The sequence below is a fragment of the Pygocentrus nattereri genome, chromosome 4 (genome assembly GCF_015220715.1).
Source record: "Pygocentrus nattereri isolate fPygNat1 chromosome 4, fPygNat1.pri, whole genome shotgun sequence".
Taxonomy (NCBI): domain Eukaryota; kingdom Metazoa; phylum Chordata; class Actinopteri; order Characiformes; family Serrasalmidae; genus Pygocentrus; species Pygocentrus nattereri.
The window spans coordinates 40370348-40383711 of NC_051214.1; the positions used below are offsets into that span (position 1 = coordinate 40370348).

At 39.4% G+C, this 13364-nt stretch overlaps 1 protein-coding gene across 1 annotated transcript; it reads left to right on the forward strand.

Moving 5' to 3' along the window:
* Positions 1-6421: 6421 nt before the first annotated feature.
* On the forward strand, positions 6422-12811 carry myct1a (myc target 1a). The gene is made up of 2 exons (XM_017692478.2): positions 6422-6682; positions 11088-12811. Exons 1-2 carry the CDS (start codon positions 6628-6630, stop codon positions 11672-11674), a joined length of 642 nt encoding a protein of 213 aa, XP_017547967.1. The 5' UTR covers positions 6422-6627; the 3' UTR covers positions 11675-12811.
* The last annotated feature ends 553 nt before the right edge of the window (positions 12812-13364 follow it).

Genomic DNA, 13364 nt, shown 5'->3' on the forward strand with positions numbered 1-13364 from the left:
TTATAAGTAACCCTGTGTGAGCTCTACTTAAACACGGACATCTGAAGTGTGCTATATTGAAGTGTCATATTCTTTGCTTTTTTTTCTACAGTTTTACGTTTCACCACTGAGGCCTAGCTGTGACATGTGTTTATCCTGATCATCACTCCAAGTGCAAACTAATTACTCGGCTGATTCATCACGAAGGTACATTTGAATCAGTCTATTTTTAAACCAAGTATTTTAATCAAGCAATCAGAGCACGCTACTGCTCTCTAAGACAAATATTATCGAACGTGATTTTCCCACAGTTCATCAGTGGGCCTACGTGACTTTGCTGCATATGTGTATGTTTGTTTGTGTACAAGTGCGTGATTATGCTGCTTCAAATCAGACACAATGAGGAGCATAAAGAGAGCTCCTGCCACAGCCTGGCTCCTCCACTCCACCACACAGCACAACAATGAGAGGAAATATCAGCCGAGCCCCATCCCTCTCCACCCAGATCAGCCACAGCGTCCCAAATCACCACGCTGTCCGCTGCACTGAGTCACCTACACTAAAGCCTCAAAGGGCTCAGGCCAAAGGGAAGTGTGCTACGAGGGGACACAATCCATTTGGGACAAAGTCTTCCCCTTTCTGCTGGATCTTATCACTGTTTGTGCCGTAGCTGTGTAGAGTTGAGCAGGCCTGGTCAGACACAGCTGGCACTTTGTGTGGAAAATTGAGCTGTTCTCAGGCTCACAAAGCAAAGGCTTTAAATTTAATGACATGAAATCCAGAGATTTGTTCTGAAAAGCAGCAGGCTATAAAAAGTGAAGGTGCCTAAAAGAGTTCTTTGGAGCGATGATGTAGATAAATCACCTCCCTAAAGAACCTTTCATTGGATAGTGCTTTAAAAAGCCAGTCATGTAAACAAGATGTTTTTTTAATTTATTATTTATTATTTTATTCCTATATTTGTTTTGTATTTTTCCTCATGAGGGCCAATTATAACATTTGTCTAGCTTCTTTTACTGTAAACACTCACAGTTTATTATTACTTGCCTGTTTTCCAGCCTTTCTTAATCCTTAGAATTATAAAGACTATTTTTGTTGTTTGTTTTACAAATTGATGTATGTACATGAGCTCTGTTCTGACTGGCCATCATATATTGTGCCTCAGTTTGCGCTGAAGTGCTCCTTATAACTTCTGTATGAATCGGTGGAGCTAATCTGCCAGAGCCGCGACCCTGACGGAGAAGCGGCTTGGAAAATGGATGGATGGATGGATAATCTGCCAGAGATAGTATAGGTAAATGTATGTAAATGAGTCTTTTTGTGACATCACAGCAACAATGATTTCAAAACAGGTTGTTTTTGCAGCTTAGTTTTCTGATATGTACAGTATGGGCCTGGAAGTTGACAGTCTGTTTTGAAAATAGCAAAATAATTTATCAAACTCATCATATACGACATCCACGACATTCGTCCTTTAAAGAACTTCCACGTCATCAAGGTTTTACACCAGTAAAAGTTTTTTTTTTTTCTCAGAGCTGTACATCCAAGCCAAGAACTATTTTAAGAATGTTCTTTGTGTATGTGTGCTTGTTTTTCTAGACATTAGGCTTTGTCTTTTCTTGATCTTTGTTTCTTGGTTTTATCCTGATTTAGACTCACTCACAATAGTTTGTCTCACATCATTTCTGCATTTTGTCAGTTTCCAAACCTCCGTGCCAATTCTGCAGTGGTTCAGACTGTGGTCAAACATGGAAAAAGGACTAAAAAATGTTCAAGATTCTGCAGAACACATTGTCTGACTGGCCTATATGTTGTTTTGTAGTATAATGTTCCATTATATTTTATTATACATAAGATATTTTTGATTCTATTTTAGATGTAATGAATTATTTAATAAAATGTGTGATTATAAGTAAGATTTACAGGCTGTTTTTTACACATAGAACATTTATATGCCTAGTTTTGACTTTTGGTTCTTTGAAACCAAAACCATCTTTTCCAACATACTTCAGCTTTTGCATAGTTTTTCATGTGTAGTGAGATGGTCTATGAGCCTCAAACATTTAACCCTACTCAACAACAGACTGCATCCATTCTTTTAGCACGTCATTAATTCTTCTGCTTCAGGAATTCAATAACACACAAGCACTACAAAGATCCTTCATTAGTCTGGCTCATTTTTCATTGGACATTCAAAAAGCTCCAGATATACCACTCTGTATATTCTTACAGCTGCATATGTGACTAAGATGAAATCACTACATTTGTGATACTGCTCAGAATTTATACATACAGCTCAATTTATACATCACCATTACCATTGCTTGTAAAATACCACAGTTACTTAGGAATTTCCCACTGCATATATGGTAAGGGGAGAAGACCTGCCCCAGGTGAACGAGTTTCTTGGGGTTCTGTGAGGTTATGCTGAGACAGGCCATTGGAGGTTTGCCAGGCACGTCCATCTGGGACTGCACCCCAAGGTCCTCCTAGGACTCACTGGGGGAATTATGTCTCTAAGTTGACATGGGAGCAGCTCGGGATCCCTCAGAATGAGCTGGAGAAAGTTGCAGGGGACAGAGTTGACTGAGATTCTCTGCTTTCATTATTGCTACTGCAACCCTTGGTGGATCAAGCAGTTTAAGAAGATGGACGATTAAATGAATGAATGAATAGTCAAGATCAGCTCATTCAGGTAAGTCCTACTGCCTGAAAAGTCTGCTGCCCAGCATTCTTAGTGGCTATGTTGATTTATGTTAGTGAACTCTTTTTTCTAATTTGTCATTAGTTCTCTGTGCATAATGTTATTTTTAAGTCATAATATATTCATCATGACAAAATCTTAAGTTTGGATGCATTTTACATATTTTGTTTATATAACTGTGATGGTGTTGTGCTCAGATTTACCAGTCATAATGTTACGAAGTGTTAAATATCAGCCCTCAAACAGTTTTTGAACACAGTGGCAAAGAAGCTTGAAGCCGTTTGAGTCCTGAGAAATATCTGACTGTTGTCTTATCTGATCTTGTTACAATTGATACCAATACATTACATACAGTGCATCCGGAAAGTATTCACAGCGCTTCACTTTTTCCACATTTTGTTTTGTTACAGCCTTATTCCAAATTGAATTAAATTAATCTTTTTCCTCTAAATTCTACACAAAATACCCCATTGTGACCATGTGAAAAACGTTTTCTCGAGAGTTTTGAAAATTTATTAAAATTAAAAAACAAAGAAATCATATTTACATAAGTATTCACAGCCTTTGCTTAATACTTTGTAGAACCACCTTTGGCAGCAACTACAGCCTCAAGTCTTTTTGAATATGATGCCACAAGCTTGGCACACCTATCTTTAGGCAGTTTTGCCCATTCTTCTTTGCAGTACCTCTGAAGCTCCATCAGGTTGGATGGGAGACGTCTGTGCACAGCCATTTTCAGATCTCTCCAGAGATGTTCAATCGGATTCAAGTCTGGGCTCTGGCTGGGCCACTCCAGGACATTCACAGAGTGGTCCTGAAGCCACTGCTTTGAGATCTTGGCTGTGTGCTTCGGATCGTTGTCCTGCTGAAAAATGAACCGTCGCCCCAGTCTGAGGTCAAGAGCGCTCTGGAGCAGGTTTTTATCCAGGATGTCTCTGTACATTGCGGCATTCATCTTTCCCTCTATCCTGACTAGTCTGCCAGTTCCTGCTGCTGAGAAACATCCCCATAGCATGATGCTGCCACCACCATGCTTGACTGTAGGGATGGTATTGGCCTCGTGATGAGCAGTGCCTGGTTTCCTCCAAACATGACGCCTGGCATTCACACCAAAGAGTTCAATCTTTGTCTCATCAGACCAGAGAATTTTGTTTCTCATGGTCTGAGAGTCCTTCAGGTGCCTTTTTGCAAATTCCAGACGGGCTGCCTTGTGCCTTTTACTAAGGAGTGGCTTTCGCCTGGCCACTCTGCCATACAGGCCTGATTGGTGGATTGCTGCAGAGATGGTTGTCCTTCTGCAAGGTTCTCCTCTCTCCACGGAGGAACGCTGGAGCTCTGACAGAGTGATCATTGGGTTCTTGGTCACCTCCCTGACCAAGGCCCTTCTCCCCCGATCGCTCAATTTAGACGGCCGGCCAGCTCTAGGAAGAGTCCTGGTGGTTCCGAACTTCTTCCATTTACGAATGATGGAGGCCACTGTGCTCATTGGGACCTTCAACGCAGCAGTAATTTTTCTGTATCCTTCCCCAGATTTGTGCCTCGAGACAATTTTGTCTCGGAGGTCTACAGACAATTCCTTTGACTTCATGCTTGGTGTTTGCGCTCTGACATGCAGTCAACTGTGGGACCTTATATAGACAGGTGTGTGCCTTTCCAAATCATGTCCAATCAACCACAGGTGGACTCCATTTAAGCTGTAGAAACATCTCAAGGATGATCAGTGGAAACAGGATGCACCTGAGCTCAATTTTGAGCTTCATGGCAAAGGCTGTGAATACTTATGTAAATATGATTTCTTTGTTTTTTAATTTTAATACATTTTCAAAACTCTCGAGAAAACTTTTTTCACATGGTCACAATGGGGTATTTTGTGTAGAATTTTGAGGAAAAAGATTAATATAATTAAATTTGGAATAAGGCTGTAACAAAACAAAATGTGGAAAAAGTGAAGCGCTGTGAATACTTTCCGGATGCACTGTACATAAGATTGTTTGATTCACATTCATCAAACTAATACAAGATTAATCACTTGAAAAACTAAGACAGCTCAATTGGAACCTTTTACACTCTCAGAAAAAAGGTACGACACTGTCACTGGGGCAGTACCTCTCTTGTCACTGTGGTGGTACCATCAGGGGTACATCCCAGTACCTTTAGTCAGGGAACATAACTGAACCATAATCCACTGAAATTATATTCTCTAAGCTGTACTGACTCCACACACCCCGTCTCGTCTTCAGGCTTTTTATTTTATAGTTCTGATTTAAAACATTTGGTTATGAAAAGGTACAAATATGAACTTTTCACCTGGAAAAACTTATTTAAGGTACACCATTGGACCTTAAAACCACTGTTGTACCTTTGAGGGAACTTTTACATTGTTTGTACCTTGATAAATGAATCATGTACCTGCATAGTACCTTTATTTCTATCAGTGTAAAATGATGGGGCTGTTTAAGCTGATCTTCCTGCATCAGAAGTGTGGATTACTGACAATTAGAAAGCAACTATAACTCAAATATAAAGATATTTGTGTTTACAGTTAAGTGTATTTACTTATTTCTTTGTTTGTTTAATTTTTGTATTGAGAACCAAAAAGGGATTTTTATGGTATATATTTTGGAACAACAATAATAATTAATTAATTGTAATCATTTTATTGGTGTAGCTGCATTTATTTGCTCAAAAACACTAATTTTATGAGTATAAATTGTTTAAACATGTCCAAACCTTCCTTCATAGCAGCCCAGTATTATGTGTGGTTATTATACAGCACTTAGTTTAACTTGTCCGTGTTTCATTATGTTAAATGAAATGCGCTGGTGATTGTTTTTATGATGTATGTCATGACTAAGGGCATCCAGAATAAATCTGAAACTAAACTTTTTTTCATTAAACTAGCTCACACGATATCAACTACTTTTTTCAAAAAAATAAAAATAATTCTCTTAATGTTTCATTATACTTAAGTATTTTATTTTTACATACTTGTGTATTCATTTGCATTTATTCTAATGTTATATGATACTTTTACAACCACAAAACAGAGAGGGAGAGAGAGCAAGAGAGAGAGAGAGAGAGAGTTGTATGCAAAAGTTTGAACACCCCTGATCAAATGGCAGGCGTGTTGGTTTTCTAAGTGAAAATAAGTGAATTCTATATGCTGTTAATATATGCCATTTTTCTGCAGATTTACTGTATAATTCATATTTATTTTATTTTATTATGAGTTTAACATGGAAAACACGTCTCTACATCTCTGTAGATGACGTGTTAACTTATTTTCACTTAGAAAATCATGGATTGATGATGGAGGGAAGAGAGAGGGAAAGTGCAGAAAGACTTTGGGGGTAAGAGTGCATGTCTGTGATTAAGAGGAGGAGGAGAGAATGGGAGGAAGTGATTACACACCAACAGTCCTCTCCCCACCTCTCCTCTCCTCCTGTCCCCATCCCTCCATCCCACAGGAAAACTGCTGCTGGCAGATAAGCGCGGCCTGCTGCTAATTTTACACAGGAAACACAGGAAATGTGACAGCAAAGTTTTCCTCTCGGACAAATAGACCGAGGTTGGCCTTGGAGGGGATCCTGTGCGCCTCTGGACTGGACATACAGAGAGAGAGAGAGACAGAGAGAGAGAGAGAGAAAGAGAGAGAGAGAGAGACAGAGAGAGAGAGAGATAGAGAGAGCGAGAGAGAGAGAGAGAGAGAGAGAGGAGAGAGAGAAAGAGAGAGAGAGAGAGAGACAGAGAGAGAGAGAGAGAGAGAGAGAGAGAGAGAGAGAAGAGAGAGGGGGTAATCAGACACATGCGTCCAGAAACAGAGCACAAAAGAGAAGCAGACAGGAGGATTCAGGAGGAGCAATAAACAAGAGGAGAGGAGGAGTGAGGGAGCAGGAGGAGGCGGATTGAATGTGCTTCTTTCTCCTCTGTGTGTGGAAGGAGCGATGGCCGATAACAGCACTCATCCCATTCTGGAAATACTGCAGTCCTTCGGCTTGAGTAAGACACTTTACTGATCTCTCTCTCTCTCTCTCTCTCTCTTTCTCAAGCTTTGTTTATCCCTGATGTAGTTTTGTTGTTGTTTTGCTTTCTTTCTTGGTCTCTCTTTGCTTCTCCCTGAAATATATCCTCTCTTTCTCTCTGTTTCTCTTATTCTCCCTCCCTCCATCGATCCTTCATTCTTTCTCTCTCAATTGTTTTTCTTTTTTCTTTCTCACTCTCTCAGCCGGTACATTCTCTCTCACTCTTCTTCTCTCTCATTCTCTTTCTACCACTCGCTGTTTCTTTCTTTGTCCCTCTGATCTGCTCTCTCTTCCTCTCTCTCTCTCTCTCTCTCTCTGTATGTTTTTCCACTGATTACCCAGAACACTGAGGAGTTAAAGAGTTCTAGACAGTGTGTGCAGTGCTGTGGTCACATCAGATGTGAAAACAGTAGCAGCTGAAGCTTTTTCTAGAGTGACCTGCAAAAACACTACAGAGCTGTTTTCCACTCTGTCTGTCCAAATGCCATTTCCAGATGATCACAGTCTGCTAGTCTGTGGCTCCAAGCAGAATACAGAATATCCAGAGAGCAGTGAAAAGTGTGGATATTTATCCTCATAGCTTAAGACTTATTAAACTTCATTATAGGCCAGGAAAGGGTTCTGAGGTTCTGTCACAAATGTTGTTAATGATCTAAAAAGGTTTTAGTCATAAAATATCTATGATAGATTACCTATGTTAATATTAGTTAATAGGTTAATATTAGTCATAAGAGTAAAGGTTCCTCTGTCTTTATCACAGGCTGCAGGTCTAACACACAGCCGACAGGGGAGCAGTGAGCAGCAGTTGGTGAAATAATGAAATAAGTTGCTGCTGTGATAGACTAGTAGGTAGTTTGGACTCTAGTATATTTACACAGTGTGCATTGCTGGCTTTTCCACCTTGAATATATAGCTGCTGTTGGTTTTTGAGGTTAATAGAAAACATGTTCATTTGGTAATGTTTTCAAAAATGAAGTCAGAGGTGTAGAGAAAGCCTTGTTCATATCTTAATCAGTTTGCGCTGCGGCCAATATAGCAATTAGGTAAAATCAAGGCCCAGAGTAATATGCACCTAGACCCTTTTCCAAAAGTGGTGCCTAATTAAATGTGTGCTTCATAAGAATACAATCAGTGTTGTTTCTGTCACTTGAAAATGCCATTGATTTGAACATTTCATGGCGAACGGACCGATAAAAATGGTTACTCATTATGTTAAAACACATTAAAGCAAGCCTGTTTTCCTCTGACAGTATGTTTTTAATGTATGGATTGGTCTACCAAATTGGTTTAAAGTCAAAGCTCAAAACACACTTTTTACTGGCTTAGCCTTTATGTTGTTCTGCTATGAATGACCATATGCCTTAATTATGTTCATTTTATTAAAACAAATGATTAAATACTCCACTCTGTCACAGCCCAACCAATCATAAGCTAATTTTTAGCATAATTTAAACACTAGCCAGTACAAGACTAGCAAACAGTCTTGAACAGTTGTACACACATAAAATCATATTTTATTGTCATTATTATTTTGATTTTTAAATGAGTACCTAACTGTAGAAACTTTTTGCATCTTGGTGGAGACATTTCTTAATGTTCCACTGATTTTCAGACAGTTCCTTAAAATTTACTTCAGAACAGTGGGATCTAACTGCTCACCATGTGGCCATGAGGGACAGGGATGCAGTCTCATCTCCTGCTCTAAAATGCAGGGGTGTGGCTGAAATAAGACTCCGCCAATGAATTAAAATTTGGATGCATCCCAAATCACTCCCTACTTCCTGTAAAGGGCACTACTGAAATGTGACTTCTGAAATGTGGTGCCTTCTACACCCAAATATATACACTGTATGTGCAGCAGGGACATGTGTTTGAATCCCAAATGGCTCTTTGTTAGGCATATTTTACACTGTGTGAGTGTAGAAGCCATTATTTTAAGACCTAAGTAGTGCGCTATGTAGAGGGTAGGAGCCATTTGGAATTCAGCCTTTGTGTTTTGGTAGTTTCCTGAAAATGTGGGACAGCATTTTCTGAATAAAGCTTTTTTTTACAATTCAAACTTATGGTAAATCTAAATATTTCACCTTTTACTTTCAAATTCAAAATATAGTAAAACAACAATACTGGAAAAAATATATAAAAAATACAAGTATTGTTAAGTTTAAATGGGGGGTTAGGGTTTGAGACAGCCACCTCCCAATAGAAAATGCTCTATAAATGATGACTTGTCATATGTGACATAATGTCCTTGGTTTATATTGATCATAACATAATACTTGTAAATTTAACTACTGTCATTTCAAACCAAACCATTTAGATCATTGAAGATGATTTTGCAGCCCAGAATTTTGATCATGTACCACAAGGACTGTAAAATAACCCTATAAGGTTTGTTTTGTTTACATCAGTGGCCACAGACCAAGCATAACATGTGCTATAATCACTATCTGCAGGGCACCTGGATGAAGCACTGTGCCAGAGTGAACTGCTGAATGCCTCAGCAGAACAGCACAGCTGGAAACTTCCTAAAATCTCAGCTATTTTTATTGCACTTAGGAACAGAGCAGGAGGAAAGAACTTAGCAAGCCTTCTATCGTCAGTCTATGAGTGATGCTGATTTACAATGGATCAAGGAACAGAACACACATTCCTGAATGACCCCTCATATGTCCCACCCTGATGATCTATAAGAACCGGATAGGTGGAGATGGTGGCAGAAACAAACCCTGCTGACCTTTTGTAGAGAGAATATAAGGCTAGAGCTAGAAATGAGACATTAGGTGAGGCACTGAAATGACAATGGAGAACGGAAAACAGACACGTTACATGCAGTCGATGGCCACTGATTTTGATAGGCTCAGACTAACAATGGTGCTTATCTAAGTGTGAAAGCAACCTTGTTGAGCTATTGTACAGCGCTTCTCGGATCTGGGCTCCAAAACTATTTACAGTGAACTAAGGCTGAAAAATGATTAAAAGAAAAAAAACCATGTTGTTGTTGTCATAACAACTAAGGAAAATATTAATTGTAATGTTACAGTCTGGTGAAAAGTCAGTGACCATCATTTACGAATTTCCAATCAAAACAACCAGTGACATTCTTTTTCAACATCTGGAAAAAGCAGGAAACATATATTAAACAGAAATCTTCTACAGTTCAGTCTTAGAAGTTGGTTGCATATTCTCAGTGATGCTGTGGTCTGGACTCTTGACAGCTACACATCCTTTCAAACCCTTATCCACAGGTATTTCTGTCCATTCTTCTCACAGTGGAAGGATGGACAGAACACATGTGGCTGTTTTCAGATCTGAAGCAAGAGTCGAGCTTGATTTTCTCCTCTCTCTCAAAGATGAAAGCTTTAAGTACTGTTTATCTGATGGGAACAGTTTTTGGTCTACCAGGTCTTGCACAGTCCCATTTTATCTACATTGTTTAATAATTTCCAACAGGGTCCAGTTTTGGAAACCTTTGCTTATTTTCCTTTTACTTATTCCATACTTATACGCATGGATTACATTATATCTAATCGCTTCATAAACATCTCCTGAACAAAGATTGACTCAATGGCCATTTTGACTGGAAGTCTTTTGCACAGTACTGTATGTTAATGTGTACTGTTCCTTTATTTATTAGGAAACGCTTGTGTAAATTAACTAGTACCTACCTAAATAACCTAACCCAACCTAAATATACACTTTGAATGAACGATTCTTTCAATAAACATGTTTTTTAAGTTCAATAAAACTAGTTCATTTGCTTATTATCACATGAAGTAAATTTTGACTGATGAGCCACTTTTTACAGTGAACCTTGAGTCTGAGAAAGGTGTTATTATTATTAGTATTAGAGATGTGCATCACTGACCTCATAATGTAAATTTGATTGTTACTATTACATTTTCTAGGAAACATCTCAAATTCACTACAATTCAGCTTAATTTGATTATTATAGTATGAATCAGAATTTTCTGTTTAATTTTATTTTATTCAGAAGTTATACAGAAGCCAGAAATATAGCTAAAAGTACTATTTACATGGTCATGGAATACTTTGAAATTTGAAAATGCAAAAATATGCCTGAGAATTACATTTAATATAATTATAAATGATTGCAATTCATTTTGACTTTCCAAAATTAATGCAGTTCAACTGATGCCTTCATGATAACACTTCTAATAATGAGCTCCTTATTATTAATAGTTTATTATTATTATTATTATTATTATTATTATTATTATCAACACACATCTGCTAACTCACTCTGCTGATTTTGTCACTGTTGTAAACCTGCAGGTTCCTTTAAGATGGATAGGTTTTTATCTATTAGTGTACAGAGTACTTATTGAATTGTTTGTTTGTTTATTTATTCACCTCACCCTCAGGGGATCTGATTCTGGCCTTCTGTCTCTCCATGGTGGTTGGTTTGGTGCTGGGCGCTCTGGTGTATGTGACCTTGACCTGGATGTCCCGTCGACGGGCTTCAGCCACCATCACCCGTCTGCCCTCGTCCCGCTGTGTTGGCCGCTCATCATCATCCTCTTCCCCACGCTCCCGTGCCGCGTTTGGCCGCCACAACAGTGCCCACGACCGCCGCAGCAACAACAGCCTGGCCAGCGCCGCCTTCTCCTTCCACCGGCAGGCCTCATGCTCCTCCCCCACAAGCGACCAGGCCGACCTGCTGGGCCGCAAATCCAGCTTCAGGGCCTCCACCTTCCATCCCCTTCTTCAGTGCAGTCAGATAGCCCGTGAGGCGGAGGAGGGTAGCCAAGGCAGCCTGCCCCGCACCCCCACCCTCAACAATAACCCCACAGCCACTGGCTCAACCACCACGGTCAGCTCCATGGTCACCCCTCCCAGGGCCAGACCAAGACCGGACTCTTTTTGGGGGAACAACGGTCTGAGGGGTGTCCAAACCCCTCCACCAGCTTATGAGAGCATCATACGGGCCTATCAGGAAACCTGCACTTGAGCCATGGGTAAGAGGTGACATATGGAAGATGAAGAGGTCCACAGACTTGGAAAAGGGAAAGGACGAGATGATCTGAAGAAGAAATAAATGACTGTGAAGATGATGGACCTGAAAGGACCCAGGACATTTTTAATTTTTAAGGGTTTTACAATAAAATTGAACAAGATTGATTATTTTCAATGAGATTGATGCTACCAGTCGAAGTATAAACATTTATTAAAGAGATGTTCTATGGAATGGCTAATAACACTCAAAATGTAATTATCCATGGCACTCTTCTTACAATTAAAAAGCCTTTAATATAAGCCAGTTTTATAATATTGCTATGGAGAACAAGTAAGATAAGTCTTTCTTATCTTTTGTCCATAGCCATGTTATAATAAAGGCCTTATTACATCAAATTCTTATGAAAGACTTTATTATGACTTGGCTAAGGACACAAACTAATGCTTTTCTTTGTCTATAGCCATATTATAATATGATCTTTTTCATTCTAAGAAGAATGTCTTAGACATTTGATTTGCGCAGAGATTTAATGCTTAGTTTTCAATGCATTGTTAGTGCTGTGTATGCTTATGTGTGTGAAAGAATGAAAAAAGACAGAGGGAGAGAGGGAGAGAGAGAGACACAGAGAGAGAGAGAGAGAGAGCGAGAGAGAGAGAAAGAGAGAGACAGAGAGAGAGAGAGAGAGAATAAAGGCCATGGGACTCTGACCCACAAAAAAACAACATTCTAATGTTGGCAGTCATTTTCACACAGTTTCAAAATAAGAACTGACAAGCCAAACAAACTAGCATGAATAGAGGGGGAGAACATTCTACAACAGTGTGAATACACGGAACACTCTAGAAAGGCATGTATTGGAGGACAACATTCTAGAACAGTATGAATAGCAAAAACATTATAGATCAGCATGAATGGGGAAAACATTCTAGATCGGTGTGGATGGGGAAGACATTCTAGATTGTTGTGGATGGGGAAAATGTTCCAGATTAGTGCAAATGGGGAAAGCATGGTGGTTGGTTAGTGTAGTGGCTAACACCTCTGCCTTCTACACCTTAGACTGGGGTTCAATCCCCACCTGGATAAGCACCTTACACTATACCAATAAGAGTCCTTGGGCAAGACTCCAAAACACCACCCTCGCCTACCTGTGTAAAATGACCAAATTGTAAGTCGCTATGGATAAGAGCGCCAGCCAAAATGCCATAAACATAAACATTCTAGAACAATGTGAATGGGAGAGAAAATTCTAGAACAGTGTAAATGGGGCAACAATATTCTATAACATGGTGATTGGGGAGAACATTTTAGAAAAATGTGAATGTAGAACAGTGTGAATGGGAACCTCGGAGAGTGTGCATTTTAAAGCAACTCAGAATGGTGTGAATAGAACATTTTTAGACCAGTCTGAATATAAAACAGTGCGAATGAGGTGACAGCATTCTAGATAGTTTGAACGGAAAAATAAGATCCAGAACTGTGTGAACGAGGTAGAACGTTCTAGAAAAGTGTCAGTGTAGAACAGTGTGAATGGGGTGAGAACATTACAGAGTGTGAATGGAAAACGACCCAGAATAGTGTGAATGCGGTAGAACACTCTAGAACAATGGTGGGGCCATATGACTGTTGATTCCAGCTTTCATCCCTGTTTTGACAGGATTAGTATAACCTCGACTGGGTGTTGCTA